Genomic DNA, 20,958 nt, shown 5'->3' on the forward strand with positions numbered 1-20,958 from the left:
CTCACCTCCCCACAAGAGTGTGAAGAAGGCTCAAGTCTTAGACTTTAACTTTTATCTTCAGTTGTTCTTCAAACAACTGCAATCAGGAAAGCTGCCTGACTGTGGCATTTTGTGTTGCTTAACTAAGTTACAAGTGTAAAATGCCCACTTTCAGAATAGGTACTACATCAACATTTTTATACTTCATTGTTATAATCATTAATATCCTCATGGAATAAAAACATCTGGGCAGACAAATAGGTGTCATGGCTATAATACCTGGGACTTCCCATAACACCCCTCCATTCTCTCGTGCCCCCAAAAGGTGAATATAACCAAGATGAAAATAGCCTGCAATTTGGGGCGCCTGGGTGGCTCAGTGGGTTAGGCTGCTGCCTTCGGCTCAGGTCATGATCTCAGGGTCCTGGGATCGAGTCCCACATCGGGCTCTCTGCTTGGCGGGGAGCCTGCTTCCCTTCCTCTCTCTCTGCCTGCCTCTCTGTCTACTTGTGATCTATCTCTGTCAAATAAATAAATAAATCTTAAAAAAAAAAAAAAAAAAAAAGAAAATAGCCTGCAATGCACAGACAATGGCGTAAGTCAATTTCACAACAGAAGTAATGACATTTCTTTAGTCCTATGCCAGACGTTAAAAGATAAAGGAACATACGATGTCTTCTTTTCCAATTAAATAATAAAGATCAATGTCATTTAATACAACTTTTTACACCTAAAAATGAAGTTGCTATTCTATTTGTTTCTTTTCAAGTGTCTCTTGACTGCAAAGTCTTTCCCCAAGCCCCTCACCTCTAGCGAAGTTCCCTGCACTAGGCTTGCTAAGCTGTCCCTGCCTTCCTCACCCCGAGTCTCTGCGTGCTCTGGGCTCCTGCTCCAGCCAGCGTGCAGCCACTCACCCGTCACCCGCTTATTAACACAGCACCTCTGCACCCGCAACCTACAATGTGTCGGGCACCTTCCAGGTGCTAAAGACAGAAACCGTTCAAAAACCCTCCACCATATCCCACTGAACACAGTCCCAAGTCCCCTCTGTGGTAATCAGGACCCTCAATTCCAAACCCCACATCTGACCTCACTTCCAGTGAGTTCCTACATGTATAAACAAAACACTAGTCATTCACGGTTCTTTAGGCAAGTCTTGTTCGTTTCTCAGATTTTCCCCTTTCACCCAGACTGGTCCCTCCGTTTCTGTTTTCACCTTTCAAAATCCTGAGACTGTCACTCTCTTTGACACCTACCCCATACCCATCTGGATATGATTTTGCCCAATTCCTAAAGATGTCTAGCATTTATGCCTTGCCTTTTCCGCTTTATCTATCCTTCCTATGAGATTAGAAATTCCTTCAAGATAGGAACCATGCCTTAATCACCTGAGTCTATCAGGTAGGTGCCCTCACAATGCTCTGAATTCATAAATTCTATTTTAATTGAATTCACTGGTGCCTTTTGCCACAACAGACTATCAAAACATATCATTTCTCACCTGAGTTTTTTCTTTGTCCGTAGGTAAGTTTGAAAAAGGAACTGAATAGCAAGCTGTAAGCTCACCTTTGCCATGCAAGGATAATATGGATGCTTTAATTTAGTCTGAGAGAGAGGGAGAAAAGAGAGGCTATTTTTCACTGATGTTTTATTGATTACTAAATGTTATGAGTTGAATAATGATACATAATTAATATTACTAAGAAAAATCTAGCCAGCGTACTATAGAAAGTGCCCCATTCAAATTTTTTAAAAGGGTAAGAAAAGACTTCCTCTTCATTTCTTTTATGAAGCCTTCTCAAAATAGAAACTTTAGGCCATGGACATGTTATAGGTAACCTGTCAGCAGACTAAGAAACTTCCCCCTTACTGGCAAATTGTAATCATGGTACTCAAGAAACAGAAGTACTTGAAAGTTCATCTTGAGTCTGGTAAAGTCTGATGACAAATAGGACAAACTGATGTCCACAAAGCACAACATTCATTGACCTCATCTTGTGGCTATTCTCAGATTCTTTACAAAACTGAAGAGCACTTTAAAAGGCCAGTATGTGGAAACCCACGCCCATTCACAATCTGCAGGACACATTCTGAGCACTGCCTGTATTTTAACATCACCCCAGAAGTGACATATTTGTGCAAACATTCTGGGCCTCTAATCTGAGGGGGAGGATGAGTCACTGAATGCTTGAGCTGACAGTTAACTAGGCTCCTTTCTTAGTCCTCTACTGAGAAGCCAACTAGTACTTACAGCATTCAATGATGCTAAAGACAAAACAAAACTGAAATAATCACTACTGTACACATCTCTATTCTTCATAAACTTGAGGTTTTCATCTCTCACCATCTACAAAAGAAAATTAGTAATTATTTTTAAGAAACAGGGCAAAATATTCAGTATGTGGAAGACATTTTTGTTGATATGTTAGGTAAAAAGGGTTTTTTAAAAAATATTAGGTTAGAAGGGTTCACAAGAACCCTTTTCTTGAGCTTTGAAATTTTAAAAAAGGAGAGAGGAAAATCTTCCTTTCAAACACAAGAAGCTGAAATAAGGTAAATTATTCTTTATCAAACCAAACTCTTCTGGGAAATTTTAGAAAACCACCATGTAAAGGACAAGTGAATTCAAACCTGCTATTTTGGGTTGAGGGGCAAACAGAGCTTTTCCAAGTACAACTAACTCAATGTTTTCCTTACACTGGAGAGCTTAATTCTCTCTAAACAAAAAACTGCATACTTTTCTTAAATTCTCTGGTTCTGGTTACTGAGCTTTTGATTACTTAGTGTACAAAGACTTGACTGGATAGTTGTACAGTGCTGAATTTAAATCCTGGCTCTGTGACACTGGCAGGTCACTTCTTTTCCGAGCTCACTCTTTCCCTCTTAAAAAAATGAGTGTAAAACCTGCTACTCCACAAGAATGTTTTAAGAATTAAGAATTTGTTTACAGCATGTAGCAGAGTAGATATTCAATAACTGATGGTCATCACTGTCACAATAGTTTTCCCCAAAGGAATGAACCCTATATTTCAGCCGCATGTGTCTTTAGTGCTCACGCCTTCCCACGTGTCTATCTGTGACACCCTCCAGTCACACGGCAGGCTGGCGACAGTGCCGGCCACCTCGAGTCTGTGGTCACCTCTGTGACCTGGTATAAGACACTCGTGGCACAAGGTGGTTAGGACAAGGCACTTGAGATCCAACCAAGTCCATGAGGAGGCCAGCAGGAACACATCTGGACCTCTGAGGTGGATTTTGACTTTTATCTGAATTTTTCTCCTTTAGAATTTTCTATATGGTTCTTACCTGGTATATTCGCACAGGCATTTTCTCCACAAACAGTCCTTTCTTCTCGCCTTTTTTAACCAGCTTGGTTAGAATAGAGAGCCGGTCATTATTAGGCCTGTGGGGCCGGGGAGAGGACTGTGGTGAAATCTCTGGAGAAGATGGCGCGGACCTAAGGATGGAATCAGAAAATAGTCTGGTGTAGAGCAGACAGACTTATGTAACAAGGCACTAGACTTGGCAATAAACCGCATACTTTCCAAATCCAATATAGGAAAATGCAAATTTATAGACAACAGGACCTTAAAAAAACCAACAACGCTGGCCGTGCTGGCCAAGTGCGACACTTTGGACATAAAGTGTACCCAATAAGTGCTGAGAGTAGAAAAAAATGGCAATGTAGAATGAAATCATTTATATACATGTTTCTAAATACCAAGTAACTTCTTACTAAGGAATCATAAACAGGTGGCAATAAGAAAAGGGGAAGAGGTATTTACTTACTTTCTTTTTAGAATTTCTCTCTAGCTTGTTTAACAAATTATTTTAAAATGCCAAACAGTATATTCAGGATTATAATGATCGCCTGCTGAAATGGTGCAGTGAATTATGCGGAAGAGAAACTCACAGAGAGAGATCCTCAGCTTCCTGCCGGACGACGCTGACCCGGCTTTTCTTTGGTAACACTGGGGAGTTCTGATCAGAGACCCTTTGGTAAAAGAGCATATAGGCATTCCAGTATCTTCGGCGTACGTCAGTATATGGGTTTGCTTCATAACAAGACAGGAAGAAATCTTTGTAAATAAAAAATGTTTTCTTGTCTTCACAATTTAAAATAAAGTAAAGGACCTACAAATAAAGCAAGTACTTACAAAATTTAAAAGCAAAATGTAAGTAAAATGTCTTTTTACCAGTAATACTATTTAGAATCACTTGAAAGGGGACATAGAGGAATAGGAAGAAAGCTGTATGGTAATGGGGTAAAGAAGGGAAACATCCCTAGGCAAGTCTAAATTTAACCAAAATGCAGATTAACATTTAAAATAAATTCTGTGACACAGGATGGGATTATAATTGGCCTCACTTAACCAATTCTGTATAGGACAGCCAAATCTAGGTAAGTTTTGGCAATGATACTATCTTTAACCATTAACTATCTGTAGCCAAAAGTAACTACTCTACACAAAAGACTACCTTGGTATGGTATCAAAATCTAATATAGTGGATGTAATACAGGTACAATTTTTAAAAAATTTTAATTGAAGTGTAGTTGACATATACTATTAGTTTCAGGTACATAACACAATGATTTGACAATCAGGTACACTATGAAATGCTCCCCATGGTAAGTGTCATTACCATCTGTAGCCACACAACCTTATTACAGTATTATTGACTATACTTCCTATGCCTACTTTCCATCCTTGTGACTTACTTATTTTCTACCTAGAAGTCTGTTCCTCTTAAGTCCCTTCACCTATTTCCCCTGTTCTCCTCTGACCCAAACACAGACATTTTTAAATGCCCCTAGAGTACTACAAAATCAGGTTTCAGAAACGCTCACATCTCTATAAAAGGTCTTCCCCTCACCCCCAAGTAGCAAATTCCAATTGGATTCTCTGAGGTCCTTTTCCTCATAGTCTTTCTTCTGGGGGCGGTGGCTGGAGAGAGAAAGACTGTTTTGCCATACTGCATAAACACGGTTTGAAAACCCAGGTGTTAGGGATGTCTTCTGTAATTAATTGTGCCTCTATGTAAGTGAAAAGGAAATTTGAGAATTTTAGTGGACAACTACTTCTTCTGAAATGATTTTTAAAGTTGAAATTTTGCATTCATTAGTTACTCTCTGATACTTGTTTCTTCCTCTTAACTTACTCTATCACCTGTCCTCTGGGTGCTGCTGTAAGGAAATAGTTTCAAAACATTTTGTAAGCAGCCTCAGTATTTTCTCTCTGGCTATCAAGGAGTTTGTGGATCTATATAGCTAGAACAATGGTATGTAAAAATAAAAGAATTACATTTTATGTTAAGAATACTACTTCCAATCTGACAGAAAACCTTAAGTTAAAAAAATAAAACTAACGGGAAACATCCATTTGTAAATACTTACTTTGATCATAAACTTTTGGTCTGTATTCTCCTCCAAAGCATTCATACTCCAGGGTCTCATCATTTAGGTCGAATTCCTCTATGACTGTGTCATTAAACTTGTACCACTTTCCTTTTCCACACCCTCTGGAGCCCACAGAGGAAACAAACGTTATGAGATTAAAAGCCAACATCTTCCTCCCCAGCCTTTATCTCTAGGTATTGTCTACACATACAGAGGATGACTACTATTAGAAAATACTCAAGAAAAAAATGTAAGCTTCTAAAACAACTTTTCCAACTAAAGGTTGGAAGGTAAACAGTTACAGTACATTTTAAAAATCCAATATGAAATACACCAAAGAGCAATGCAAAAGCTTCTCTACACTACACTCGGAGGCAAGGATGGTCAGAGCAGGGCAGGGGGAGCAAAGGAGGGACAGAGGATGGCAGGAGGAATGGAGAAGGGACACAGGAATGCAAAGGAAGTGGAGGTAGGACTACTGAAAGGCATGAGGAGGAAGTAGCGTGAGACCCTCTTACCGCCTGTCCTTAATGAAGGAATAGTAGTGACCCGCGTGGGCCTGTCCACTGTGGACAATGACACCGACAAGTTCATAGTTTTCGGTGAGGGCAACTTTTTTTCGTGGGGATCCTCCACCTCCCTGGTCCATACTTCGCCCGTTTTCACCAACTTCAGAAGATGAATCTTGGCGAGCCATTCCTGAAACTGTGTAAGGCTCCATGTTTAGCATCCAGGGAAACTATTTAAAAGCAAAAAGACCACATTAATGTTGATGAGTAACACAGACAGCAGTACCCCATTAAGTCAGATTCAAATAAGAGGGCTGTTTTCCTAATTCTAGCTAGGCCCGCCTCCACACTCTGGCCAGGACGACTTCTAGAGAGGAGGGCTGTTCCCAGATCTGCTTGTCCAGCGGCAGCAGCTGCTTAAGACAAGGGGCCCTATACTCCTCTGAATGCTGAGACCACAGCCTTTCACAGTAGAGATGGAAATTAAACATGTAAAAAGTAAACAGCAGAAAGGAGAGGTCATGGTTGTAAGGTATTTTGGGGGGAATGAAAAGAAGTTACCCTTATCTGTTCATCATATTTAATGGAGCGTCCACTCTCCCAGTCAAATCCAAATCTCATTAGATGAATTACCAAGACGCTAGGTAAAGACTTAATGCAGGTCCTTTTCACGGTTATTCTCTAAAGAAAAGCAAAACCCAATTATCTCCATGGAGGAAATAAAACAGCCAAATCATATAAAGGTCAGAGATTTCCATGGGCTTCTCCTGCCCAGGTAAAAACAGATAACAACACAATTTAATAGGAACAACACTAGAAGCTTAATATTGTCCTCACATAAAACACAAACAAATAACAAATTAATCTTGTTTTCTAAAAAAAAGGTAAATGTAATACCTTTTCTTTACACTTTTCACAGTAATATGCATTACTGCCCTCTAGAACTTCTCCTCTAACAAACTGGTCCAAAGAAATTTCCAAGCTCTGACATGAAGTAACTCCAAGATTGAGAGCCATGAAAGCTTCCTCACGCTCATATCTGGTTAGGAAATCACAGGAAAAACATAATCAAACAGTGGAATGTAAAGGTCTTGAAATTATCGCAATACCAGAGACTGTACACAGAACTACATTCATAACCAGTGAAATTAATCCACACTGCCAAATAAAAATGCCAATTTTTGATGATGAGAAATTCCTTAAAAAATCATGATTTTCAGCAAAGAATTTCAGAAGTCAAAAGCAGAGAAACTTAATTCAATAAACATTTATAGGTCCACTTAGAGAGAGATCTGTAAGTCTCTCAACAATGCAAAATTCACGACATACCAGCAGCATCATTTAAAAAGGATGACAATCATGTGCTGTACTACTGTAGCCAACTGGCAGTTTCTATGTTTTCACCTCAATACTGAAGCCTTTTTCTACTGCAAAAATATTTCCTCCGAGTTTAGTATCTGCATCAGGATAACCCAGGGAACATATATTTTTTTTTTAAATTTTATTTATTTATTTGATGGAGAGAGAGAAAGAGCATGCAAGCGAGTGTGCGCACAGCAGACAGAGTAGCGGGAAGAGGGAGAGGACAAACAGGCTCCCCGCTGAGCGAGGAGCCTGACACGGGGCTCGATCCCAGAACCCTGGGATCATGACCTGTGCCGAAGGCAGTTGCTTAACAAAATGAGCCAACACATACTTTTCTGTTTGAGGATTTGTGACTTCCTATAGAAATCCATGTACTGATAGATGAAACTTACAGTACTCTTATAGCTCCACCTTAAATACATGAATACAGAAGCATCTGCTTGCATCATGATTTGCTTAATACTAAGCATGAATCTGAATATTCTAGAAATTGGCTCAACTCAAACATGTCAATAAATTGTTACAACAGCTTAAGAAATAAAAATACTAGTAAAAAAGATCATAGTTGAAATTTTTAGATACTGTCACTTTAGTCAAGTAGAACATGGATGAAAATCAATAAAGTACTACCAATTAAGAGGAAAAAAATCCAAAAATGAAGATGATCAGTTTTGATGTCCATGGTATCTTCGACTAACCTGTGAGGACAGTCTTTACAGATCTTCTGATCAGAATAGATGCCCTGGAAAGTATTCTTAAAAATTTGGTCCCTCCCCATTTTCTGTTGGAATAAAGGGACAGAATTTTAGTTTATGCCCCTAGAATTTATACGTCGCTTACACAGAATTTTATTTAAGCCTAAGTTAAAGTGCAGATTTCAACTTAACAGCTAAAATACAGGGAGTCGTGTTGCTAGCTTAAGCTGGGATTAATTGGGACAAATGGAAGCCACTGGCCCGATTCTCAGAACAGCTTAAGCTGTTGGTGAAGGAAGAGGAGATGGCCAGTCCCTGCTGGTGACAAGAACAGTACTCAGTGGCGATTCTGAATCCTTCCCCCACACTGCCCGCAGTGACCACTGGGTTAGGAACAACTCTCCCTAATCTTTTCTTCCTTCTTATGGATAAAATGCTATATATTCCTAAATGATCTGAAAAAGGAAAGCAGTAACCTGGGTCTCCTGCTTCACTGGGAGGTGCCCTGTAACTAGGGAAGCTGGTCACACGTCGTGCTAGGTGAGGGCAGGAAGCTTTGGGCTCCCCCCCGCCCGCCAACAACTCTAATCTGGTCCTCTGGCAGGTTCAGACTGCAGAGCACGGGCTGGTGGGTCCCCAGTGAGGGCAGCACGCCCGACGCCAGGCTACCTTGGGGCACCCGCAGTGGTCACTCCGGAGTATGGGTTAAGAGCTCCACACCTCACCAAGGGTTGGATGAATGAAGAAAAGAAGTCTAGTCTCTTTTGATGTTCAAACCCCACAAGAACTGACTCACAGCTGTGGTATTAAAGATGACCAGATTCTGACTGGCCGATTTCACAGTAATGTCCATTCTGCCGCACCGCTCTCGTATTAGAGTCTGAGGGAGTCAGAGAGAAAGTGACATTTTCTTCCTACCTTGAGATATTCGTCCATTTGATCAATAAGACTAGTGAAGAATTCATATGCATCCTGCTGTTCTCTCACATAAAGTTCTTTGTTCCACATCTTGAAAATCTATGCAACAAGAATTAAATACATCATTAAAGGAAAAGTTAGCAATATCTGAACATGGTAGAACACAAATGTGAGAGAGCACTTGAGTGCTTCTAAAAACCAAGTTCCCTATTAGGGCAGTAGACACTTTCACTGAAGTGTGATAAGCTTGTGTTTGGCTACTTAGGCTTGCTCTTGGCCCCCGTGTTACTGTCACAAGTTTGTGAGGCCACACAGGGTGGGATCTGAGGCCATGGAACAGAGTTTTCGTCTTAGAGCTATCCGAACCACAGAGGAAGATACCAGGTACTCCTCCTGTGAAACAGAGTAATGTCCTTCATTTAGGGCAATAGTGAAATCGGGATAATTTGAATAAATACTCCCAAAAGCCAAAATCAGAATCATGAAAAATATTCAAAATCATTAAGATCAGCAGACCCCTAAAATTATAAATGACTCTTTTTAATCTTCTCATCATTTGAAATCAAGCATCCATCTTAAGCAGAATGGTGTAGCCCATTCTTCTGTAGGTTCCTGGCAGTGGGATCAGTCTAGAACCAATAAAGACAGAAACAATTACCGCCAGATCCAAGGATCCAGTGTCTTGAAATCTAGAGTTAACTGGGTGACATACCTTCCAGAAGTTCTCAGGTACATAATACTGCAGTTTGCTTTCCATCAGATGCCCAAAGAGAGACTGCACCTGGTAGAACACGCTGTCGTCTGGATTGTCCGTGTCATCATCCACTGAGAGTAATGACTACATAGAAAGGACAGAAACGAGGAGCATGAGCCAGAGCTAGTTCACTGCTGCACAGGGCCCTGGGCAGACGCGCGTGTACCGCCCACACTGCTGTCACAACACTGTGTACGTCTGGATGCGGCTACAGCTCTGAGTAGGGTTAGCCTTAGTTACTTCTGAGTTGGTGGAATCATGGACAAGTCATTTCTCTGAGGCTGTGTTTGATCATGAAAAACTGGAACTAGCGATACCAGTATCTTTATGAAAGAAAAATGATCTACATAGAATATTCTCAAAACTACTAACTGCTATAGCACCAACTTCTGGTACAGACTGACTCTCGAACATGGTTTGAACCACACGGGTCCAGGTACACATGGATTTTTTTGGATACAGAACAGTACCATAAATGTATTTTCTCTTTCCTAGCTTACTTTATTGTAAGAATAGAGTATGTAATACACAGAACACACAGAATAGGAGTTAATTGTCCAGTCAACAGTAGGCTGTCAGTAGTTAAGTTCTAGGGGAGTAAAAAGTTACATGCAAACTTCTGACGGTACTGGGAGAGCGGAGCGTAAGTGCTCCTAACTCCTGCGTTCAAGGGTCAACACAACTATTAGAAAGCATCAATGAGAGACCCTAATTTTTCTAAAATACTAAAAACATGAAGTAATTTTATGGAATAGAATTTGAGAGTAACCTCATTCAAAAATCCCACTTAGTCCAATCTATCTGCCAAATAGGCAACATACACCCTCAGCAAATTTATAAAGACATAACCACCAACATGCTGTCTACATGTATTTCAGAAGCTATGATAAAATCCCTAGTTACATCTAGCTTTAGTCAACTTTGTGATCTGTAAATCTGGGACAATTTTCAGGCCGTGTACACATTCTCTTTCATACCATACAGGAAAGAAGAGAGAAGTCACCTCAGGGAGTCCAGGCTGCATATATAGCTGCTGGAAGACTGCGTTCATGTAACACGTAGCACCGCCATTCCTCAGTCCCACAAAGCCGGAACTGGACCTGCTATCCACAGGTGGAAGGTACTAGGAAACAGAGGAAGGGAAATGGTAGACACAGAATGAGTGTATCTGCCACCAGCACATGTGCACCGGGGCTGTCTGAAAGGGAAAAAGAGAAACTCACAGACTCATCCATCCAGTGGGCTAGGAGTCAGGCTAACCCAACCTATGTTCTTGAAATATCTCTGCCGATGCAAATACAAATAAAAAATACTACTATCTCAAAGCTCCTTTTCCATTGATGAAGTACCTAACATACTGTTTATTTGTCTATCCATGTGGTAGTCATGCATTCCGTCACCTATCATTCAACAAAAACTCATGAAGGGGCTACTATGTGCCAGGCTCTCAGGAGGTATATGTGGTCCCTTATCCTAAGGAGCTCACAGTCTAGCAGGGTACACAGCCATCAATCAAGTAAATATATCTACTTACAAACTGAGGTAGTACTCTGCAAAAAAGAAACAGAACTCTATGAAGTATTTACTATGAAGAATCCTGGCCAGTCGGAATGGTCAAGGAAGGCTCATATTCCTTCCCCTCCTTTTTAAGAAAGTAACATTCTTCTACAGCATAACTTATAGTAAGCATACAATTAAATAAGTAATTATGCTTGCACTGCACTTAAAGATGCCTTATACTAACTCTGTTACAATGCTTTTCTGGTTAGAAATAATCTAAGAAAAGCAACTTGGATGAAGTTGAACATGGCACTTCTCCAAGTTGAAAAGGATACTGAATGCCATGTCAGTGGAATCTTGGTTCTAAGGCCATACCCAGAATCACCTAACCTACATAGCTCAAGTATCTGCATCCATGTAATAACCAACCGACAAAAGCCTGTAGATCTTTTGGACCTCAGGGAATTGTTAAATATGACATACCTTCCACTAACATTTGACATACATGTAGAGTAGGGTGATTTCTAAGATCTAATCAACACTACAATTTATTTGTAGCCCAAAGCAGAGATTTTTAAAAATCTACAAAATAAGAAAAGTGAGTTCATAATAGTGCTAAGAAATAAGTATTTATATGAGGCAAGTGCTTTTTTCATGCTGCTGATACAATCCCTTATGAGAAAAATAAAATTTCCATTTAAATCTATTAAACAAATAATGTAAAACTAAAAACATACTTATAAACTGAGTGTTTTAACACAAAAACAGTTTCTATTTTCCATGCTCACATTTCATTTTGCAAATGCTATCTTCTCTATCTGGTGCCCCTTCCTTACCCTCCTTCCCCGTATGCTCCATAGTACTCAGCTCAGGCTTCCAAAGGGATAAGCCTGACTCTGCGATGTTTGAGGAGAAGGTGAAGGAAGCTCTACAAGTGTCCTCCCACTCCTGGTCTGGTACTCCAGTGCACCTGTGATGGGCTTCCCTCCTGCAGATCTCAACGAACACTAAACTGCTGCCCGGCTCTAGAGCCTTGTCCTGTATCCTTTCATTGCTGGAATGACCTTCCCACCTTGCTTCAGGTGGCTTGCGAGACATAAGAGTGCTCTCTCTCTCTTTTTTTTTTAAAGAAGATTTGTTTATTTTTGGGAGAGAGCATGAGCAGAGAAGGGGAAGAGACAGTGGGGCAGGGGTGGGGGGTTATGGTGGGGGGAGAGAAACAGACTCCTCGCTGAGTGGGGGAACCTGAAGGCAGGGCTCCATCTCACGCCTTTGAGACCACAACCTGAGCCAAAATTAAGAGTTGAGCGCTTAACCAACTGAGCGACCCAGGCTCCCCAGCTCTTAAAGATACCGCCACCTGGTGGTCAAGTGCCTCTCTGTTGGTAGAGCATTTGGGACATGACCTGTATCTTAAAATTCATCACATTATATTGAAATTACCTGACTATGGCTCTGTCTCCTCCATTATACACTGCCTCTCTTGAGGGCTGGAATCCTGTCTTCATTTAGGAGCTCCAAAGCCTAACACACCTATTAGTGCCTAGTAAGCCCAGTAACTCTTAGCTGAATGTTAATGAATGCAGACAGTGGCAGAGCCAATGTCTGAGTCAGTATTTCCAGTGTCGGGCACTGTGCCCCCCACCCCCAGCTACTCCACAAATGGGCTGAAGTGCTACTTCTTTCTGAAAGTGACTATCAGCTGACTTGAACATGTCTCCTCTTTAGTTAAGAAAAAGGGTACTGCTGAGAAATATAGTATGACAATGGTAATAAAGTAACTTTGTAGTTTCTAGTTGATTAGAGTAGGTGAACAAGACAGGTATATGAATAATACTTTCTCTGATTATAATAAAGCAAACGTAAGCTTTAAAGCTGTATGTTTAATTGATCATTCCAAAAACAAGACGTGTGTCAAGGTCTAGAAAACTTACATCAAACTCCTTAGTAAGAGCAGGGTCGGGCTGATGATGCATAGAAAGCAGTTCTTTTGTGATAATTTGCAGATTTGAAGGTGAGCTATCAGCCAACATCACCAGGACTTCATAGGCTGCCAATCGGCTATTCACTGTACTACACCTGAAAACAGAAGACACCTGTCAATTCCAACAGTGAATAGTCTACTTAGACAGCTCATTAAACTAAATCAACATTTGAAACGAAAGTATTAGAGCTGCAGTTCCTCAAACAGGGCTAATCAGGTCCAATGGCAGAGCTCTAAGAACCCAGGGGGAAGTGTTTACTTAAAGGAAGAAGCCATGAATACAGGAAGGATGATTATGGCTGAGAGCTAAATATCTTCTTGGCCTGGTAGAGTAGCAAAATCTCTTACTTAGGACTACAGAGTATTTTTTTTTTTCAGAGTATTTTTATCTAAGGTTTGGATCAGCAAAAAAGGAGGACAAAGAGTCCAAAAATTTTATCAAAGACAACATGAGAGTAGCAAGAGCAATTTTTGTTATCACCCTGAAATTCAAATATTTAAATGGCAGAAAAAGAAGGCTATACAAATCAGAATAAATGCCCATAAATGCCTATATGCACCTGAAGACTTAAAAAAAAAAAAAACCACAAAAAACAAAACTCTTCAAGGACACGAATCTGCTTCATTTTGCTAAGAAAATGGAGGCAGAAATATGTGGTAGGCTAAATTAATTTTGTTTAACAATGACGATAAAAGGTAACTAGCAAGCATCCTGCAGGAAAACTAAAGGCTTCTGATGTTGTTCCCCTTTAGTAGACATCATTTTGGGGAAGGACAGTAACTTCTCAGTGTCACCTATGCCAACCTTGCCTTACTGAGATGATCACAGGTTAGGAAGGATACACAGAAAAGAGGACATCCAACCTCTGAGAGAAACACATATGCAGTGCAGTGTAGGAGATGTGTTCATGGGCTGGGGAGTGAGGGCCACAGGGCTGGCTCTTAGATCAGCACTGTGCCATGCCCTGAGAACAGCGCCCAGGAACTGGCACTGTCCTTGGCTTCTTTTTTGGACTTCTGGATTGCAAAGGACCGTAAAGAACACATAGGAGGTACCGTACACACGGGCTAAATGTGAAAAATTTCTTTGGTCAGTTTTAGTAAGCATTACTCGTGAAGATACTTCTGTGTATTATAACTCTCTTTCTGGCTTTAGGGTTTAGGTGGGAAAGGGCGGGGAGTCATTGTGGTGAATGAGTAGCACTCAGTACACAGGAGAGGATGAGACAAAATGCCGCCTTTTCTACTCAAGGCACTGTGTATGATTAAAACAACCCAACTCCCTGCTGATGAAGGTGTTGCTTTTAATAAATATAAGGAAAAGAATTCATGAATAAAATTTCAATAAAACCACTGAAGAACCACTGAACTCTACCTCTGAAACTAAGAATACTCTATAGGTTATCTGAATTTAAATAAAAAAAAAAAAACAAACTACTGAAGATTTATTTTCTCCATTCACTGAAAGCTGGAAAACTCCTGTATTTCTACTGCTTTCATAACAGATTCCCATGGAGCTAGCACCAGATCTTCCAGAACAAGACTGGAGCAGGGGTCTTGAAGATGGGAGTCATAGCCCAAGAGACAGCCCAAGAGTGCTAATGAAGGTTTATGACCTGAAACAGATTTTGCTAGTAAAAAAACTCTACACAGAGAAATACTCACACATGGTAAGATACAGTTTAAGATTCCATGAAATACTGCTTATTAGGCCTTGCCCATTCCAATAACCACTAAGATTATATGGGAATGTTTTTCACTGGTTAAATACCAAATCCCCAGTTCTTTCAGGATTATTTAATTAACTCTGGTTTTCCTAAGAGCAAAGTAAGTTGGATTCAGAGGAAGGTCAGATGGCAGCATGAAGCAGCTTCCTCCTAGCTCTAGGAGCACCCAAGTAGGGTCAACATTACAAAAAGATCTTTCAAATTTCTACCCATAAAAGCGAATACAATATGGGATTCTAAAATTACCACAATAAATCACTAGCAGTTGTAATCATCAGGACATGGCAGATACACAGCAAATCACAGTTCATGCACTACAGCACCTACACATTCCTCCGAGAAGAAACTCTTGAGATTCTGAGCCTATTTACTTTTACTTTGGACATAATCCTTACCACCTCAGTTTCTCTTGGAATTTGTTACTGACCAAGTTAACCACATAATTTATTACTTCTTCTTCCAACTGGATGATAAGAATGGTTCCAGCATACACGGCTCAGCACCTATTATGTGCCAGACAGGTTTTATCCTAAGCCCCTTTACATGCATTTCTTTATATAGTGGATATTATCTTATTAACTACACACACTCACGAGATGGACGACAAATTCCAAGTTAAGAAAATCTTTTTTGGACTAAAGTTTCGAATTAGAATTTTTACCAAAACTGAACACAACGTGCATTTTCCATACTTTGGATGAAAGTCCTGTTGACTGATGGCGGCACTGCCAGCTGGAGAATGACTATTTAAAATAATTCTAGAAGCTCGGAAAAGGAAGTCATCTAACAATGGTTTAATGAGTGATGAACCTGGAATAGAGCATAATATTCATGTTGAGGAGGAACACATTTTAATTCAAAGATCCTGTTTTTGTACTTTCATATCAGAGCAGCAAAGGCACCCAAGGCCACCCAATGGCAGGGCATTCAATTTTATTTGATGCTTATTTTGTGAGCACTTACATAACACACGGCAAAGCTCTATGGGGCAGAGGGGTGGGAAGGGGCTGGAGGGCCATGGCCAAGGAACAAGGATAGAGAAGCGAGGGTACCTTCCTCTAGGAGCTGATGGTGGAGTGAAAGAAGCCATGCTTTTACTTTAGAAACACAAATGCGAAGAACACCACAAGGCAGAACAGTTCGAGTGAACAATTAATTCTTACTCTGGGTGCGTGGAGGGGGGGGGCACGGAAGGGTTTCTGAAACTTTTAAAATCTTGCCTTCTTTGGGTAAAATGATGTGCCCTTCTCACCCTGGTTTAGAATCACTCTTTTCTATGTATCCCCAGTAGCCAAGAAGATTTTTATAGAGCTTAGTTTGTGTGGTAAAAGTAATAATTAATGTTTTGACTTATTTTCTGAATATAATTTATAATAATGAATATGCCCTCATAAATTATATGTGTGCCCCAGGACACTCATATGTACCCCACACTATGCAGGGGGTGGTGATTGGGGCTGCCTCCCAGATGAGAATTACCCTTAAAATAAGTGAGACTTACAACAGATAATATTTTATAAAGCACAAAATAGCAAAAAGAGAAAACCGTACTTTGAATTAATTTTTACTTAGATATTAAGAAGTTACATGATCCGTTTTGAATACTATAAAATTCTCTACATGGTTTAATGATGCAGGTAAAACAAACCTTAAGTTTGTTAGCCACTAAAATCCCAGATAATCTCATTTTACCTGAAGGGCCAGTCTTTTATGGAGCACGGAGCACCTATCTTATTTTCCTAATTACACACAATACTATGGCAATAACTAAGAAGCAAGGTATTCTATCACATGGGAAGATGAAGCAATAATTACCAAGCATTTCTTTTTCTGCCCCACAGAGTGAGAGAAGGGTCTTAATGAGCCGTAAGTGTCCTGCCAATAAGATGTTGTCCGCTTCACTGGTCTCACATTCAGCGGTGCGATTAGGTTCAAAGTTATCCAGCCAAGTGATCTCATCTTCGAGCATGGTCGCTGGGCTGATTCTTAACTGCTCCATTTCTGAAGCTTAGGGGGAAAAAAAAAAGTCCATTTGAAGAAAGAAGGATTTCCCCCCAAGGAGTCCAAATCCTGAATTACAGTAGCAAAGTCAAATCCCAACCTTCCATTTCCTCCATCAGAGACAGCTGTCATTAACAAGCAGTGGGCTGGAGCTGTTGCCCCAAGGATTGGGACAGCTCATGCGCACTCACTCCTTACCCACTCACTCTCTCAGTCCTAAACCAAACCTGTAGTGAGGGCCCCTCTGTGAAGGTCAGGAAGGGGCTAATTTTTTTTTTTTAATAATTAAAATTTTTTTTATAAACATATATTATTTAGTTCCAGGTACAGGGTACAGGTCTGTGAATCGCCAGGTTTACACACCTCACAGCACTCACCGTAGCACATACCCTCCCCAATGTCGATAACCCCACCGCCCTCTCCCACCGCCCCCCAATGTCCATAACTCCACCACCCTCTCCCTCCCCCCCTCCCCCTGGCAACCCTCAGTTTGTTTTGTGAGATTAAGAGTCTCTTATGGTTTGTCTCAGGAAGGGGACAATCTTGTTCTTTTTTGTTTTTTTTTAGGGGGGGGGACAATCTTGTTCTGAAGAAGTTCCTAGTCTGGAGGCAGGGTGTGTGTGTGTGTGCCAGCAAGTGTCCCTAGTGGAGGCAAGGATGAGGGTACAAGGAGAGCCAAGGCTCCCGCAGTGTCACCTAGGCCAAGGGAGTCCTGCAAAGGACTCAGCACAGCACAGTATTTCTGGACAGTGTACCAAACCCTGGAGAACCACTCTGCTCTGCTGTAGTAAGTTCTCTTACTCTCTTCTAAACAAGGAGTAAAGCCAGATTCCGTCCCAGAAGATGGGACTGGGGAGGAGAGAAAACGTGACTGCACTCTCCTTCTGAGTCACAACAGCCATGAGCGGTAAGGTCCCACAGGATGATGTGAAGAGGAATATTTCAGGGTCAGTCAGAGTGGGACCAGCACGGGACAGGAGTCCACTTACACACAGTGGGCCCTCGGCTAACACCTAGACGGCAGGGATCTGGGTATGAAGTGCCTAGTGTAGGCACTGGCATATACAAATTACTCCCCAAATGACAACTACTGCTACTACTCCCACTCTGCACTCAACATTCCCACAAGGCACCCTGGATTCCCTCGTTTGTCAGTCAGTGACACAGGGAAGGCTTATGTGAAGTGCTCGTTCATGACTTCTGCAGTCCTATGTATCACAGCCAATTCATGGTTCCAGCCCTCGACAGGCAAAGCACACCACACTCGCCAAGTCCAAGCCAGAGAGCAAACCTTGCTGGCTGCCACCCACCTTTCAACAGAAGCCTGGCTGAAAAATGTGGCACTCGGCTAGACGGTTAGACGTACATGTCACCCGCCCAGCCCATGTGTCTAGAGGACAGGCAGGCACTCCGATTACATTATCTCAGACTCCAACACCCCTGTTTCACTGCACCACTCAGAGCACTGCCTTAAGACCTATGTGGAGGCTTACAGTCACATGTGTCTTCATGTGTCCATGACAAAGACCTCTTCGCAAGCTTCCTTTTAGATTTAAGTGCCATCAAAAAGATCTGTTTCTTTTGAGAAACCATTCAGTTTTCTTCGAGGGTCCTGAAAACAGCGAACATAGCTATTTCCTGTTTCCCTCTGTCTGCCAGCAACCTCATGACCAAATTCTGACTGTGTGCAGCTTTAGCGCCTGCACACAGGCACGGTGTTTCCGTGTAACTCCCCAAGTCTGGACATTCTTTCTCAATTAGTATTTCTAATGAATCCTTTGTCCATCCTGATTTTTATTTATTTCCTGGAAGCTGAAGCAAATCTTTTTATGTAGAGAATGGGGAATGAACTAATAAACTCTTGATGTGAACAACTAAAATTTACACAGATCACCCCAGCATACCTCTGCCTTATACATGAGTAAGCACAGATGATCAAAATCTAAACGCTCCATCACTAAAATTTCGAACAACACTTCAATCACCTAACACTAAATAATTAATGGACTTCTATTGTTATCAACATACCTCAACCAGTGATTCCCTCTTTTCTTCAGTGATCGACCTTTAAAATGGTCAGAATTCACTATACTAGGGAGAAAAGTTCTTCCTAACAGTTCTGTATCGGTGTAATTAAAACGTGTCTTTGACAATTTTTAAAATCAACAAATCTTCTGAATACTTTAATGGCTGGGTATATGCTAGGAGAAGAGAACTGGTATATGGGTTTATGTGCAATTTTCAAGAAAATAAAATTCAATTTCAAACAAGTAAATATAACCTCATTTATACTGAAAATACATTAAGTCAGATATAGAAATGTCCATTTGGCTTTCTTTTCTACTCCCCCCTTTCCCCCACAAATCAAAGTCCTACATCTACTTACTTGTTAGATCATCTAATAATTGGCACCTTAGATCAAAATACTCCATACACTGAGATAACAGTCTAAAAAACAGATAAGATTTCAAGTATTAAAAAAGGTCAATTTTAAAATAAAAAGCATTTTCCTTTTAAGAACAGGTTCATAAAATAGTTGAACAATGGAATTTTCCTAAGCATAAAAGAACTATTTTACATTAATTCAACTTTAGTATCTTAGCAAGAAGCATACTAAAGATTCTGCTAATACAGATACACTAAAGAAGTAATAGTGTAAAAAGAAGAAACTTACTAAATCTCCCATTTTGTAATGATGTACGGACTGACTGCATACATCACCTAGATCACATTCATTCATTCATTCAAATACCAACCAGTATTTACTATGCACTTACTACATGCCTGGAACTGTTTTAGAGGAACAGTTGAAAAGGAACAAAAGAGACAAAGAAATTTTAAAAATACATGTATTAACTGGTGATACTAAGAAGAAAAATAAAGTGGAGCAAGAGGAGAGAAAGGTAAATTCTTTTATCTAGGATGATCAGTTAAGCTTTTCTGCAATTAAAGTAGCGAAGGGCACAAAATTTCAAGTCAAGGCACCTTGGTTTTATTCCTGGCTCCATCACTTATAGTTGGGTGTCTAGGGCCAATTTCTTTGGTTTCTAATTTCTAAAATGCTTATTAGAGTGTTAGAAATAAACACACACACGTACATGCACATCCATAAAGGGCTTAAAAATATACTACCGAGAAGAATAGAGAATGAACCAAGAATTATGATTGTTAAGGAGATAATATAACTGATAAACTCATTTGTCCTTTGTGACATAAATGATAAACAAATGCAACGAACTTAGCATGCTTCATGGCACACAATCAGACCACAGTAATGCCAGTATTGTCATCACTAATATGGAAGAAATGTGCCAAACCTGGGCATTCAAGTAAGCTGTGAAACACATTTTTCAAATTATAAAAAAAATTGAAGATTTAATTCTATGTGAAGTTAAATGTTCTACATCCAAGAGATTGTTTCAAAATGTTAAAAACTCATCCAATGCTTTCTTTCTTTTCCTGAGTTTTGAGAAATTTACCAGAAAATCAAACCCTTAACATTTAGTTATATTAAATAATTGGAGTCTACAAAAAGTATTAAGTGCAATAGTTTGCTTCCTAAAAAATGGCTTACACAGAAGTACAATTCTAATTGTGCAGATGACATGGTCCTGTGTAGGGAAAACCCCAGAGTCCACACAAAATAATTCAAAACTAATCTGCAAATACAGCAAAGTTGCAAGATACCCAATTGGGACATGAAAATCAGTTTTGCTCCCATACACCTACAAACAATATGAAAAAGTAAGAAAACAATTCCATTTACAATAGTATCAATTAGAGTAAAGTACTTAGGCGTCCACTTAACGAAGGAAGCAAAAGACACACAGTGAGGACAAACAACGCTGAAAGAAAACCAGGACGGAATACCACACTTAGAGCAAGAAAGTTGTGTGGTGCTGGTGTAAAGACACACAGATCGATGGAATAGAAATGAACAGCCAATCAATCAGCAAGCAAGCAAGCAAGGAGTTTTCACCAGAGTTGTCAAAAGCATTCAATGGGGAAAACGGTGCTGGAACAACTGGATTATCCACACGGAAAAGACTGAGGCTGGACTCTTACTTTCTGTTACACAAAAAACTTAACTCGAATGGATCAAACACAAACATGCAAGAGGGAAAACTA

At 40.3% G+C, this 20,958-nt stretch overlaps 1 protein-coding gene across 2 annotated transcripts in view; it reads right to left on the reverse strand.

The window, feature by feature from the left end:
* Positions 1–20,958, reverse strand: part of USP24 (ubiquitin specific peptidase 24) — a 138,021-nt gene that overhangs the window by 26,016 nt on the left and 91,047 nt on the right. For both annotated transcript variants that reach the window (XM_013055630.2, XM_004751618.3), the window contains exons 39-54: positions 19,217–19,278; positions 16,645–16,836; positions 15,522–15,639; positions 13,053–13,197; positions 10,622–10,741; positions 9,577–9,702; positions 8,865–8,963; positions 7,950–8,032; positions 6,784–6,925; positions 6,448–6,567; positions 5,896–6,116; positions 5,375–5,499; positions 3,893–4,034; positions 3,286–3,436; positions 2,231–2,326; positions 1,481–1,584 (exon numbers count right to left, since the gene is read on the reverse strand). In XM_013055630.2, coding sequence (XP_012911084.1) covers positions 1,481–1,584; positions 2,231–2,326; positions 3,286–3,436; positions 3,893–4,034; positions 5,375–5,499; positions 5,896–6,116; positions 6,448–6,567; positions 6,784–6,925; positions 7,950–8,032; positions 8,865–8,963; positions 9,577–9,702; positions 10,622–10,741; positions 13,053–13,197; positions 15,522–15,639; positions 16,645–16,836; positions 19,217–19,278 — 2,046 coding nt within the window. The remainder of the gene's footprint in view (positions 1–1,480; positions 1,585–2,230; positions 2,327–3,285; positions 3,437–3,892; positions 4,035–5,374; positions 5,500–5,895; positions 6,117–6,447; positions 6,568–6,783; positions 6,926–7,949; positions 8,033–8,864; positions 8,964–9,576; positions 9,703–10,621; positions 10,742–13,052; positions 13,198–15,521; positions 15,640–16,644; positions 16,837–19,216; positions 19,279–20,958) is intronic.

The sequence above is a fragment of the Mustela putorius genome, unplaced genomic scaffold, assembly GCF_011764305.1.
Source record: "Mustela putorius furo isolate JIRA1106 unplaced genomic scaffold, ASM1176430v1.1 tig00003853_pilon_pilon_pilon, whole genome shotgun sequence".
NCBI lineage: Eukaryota > Metazoa > Chordata > Mammalia > Carnivora > Mustelidae > Mustela > Mustela putorius.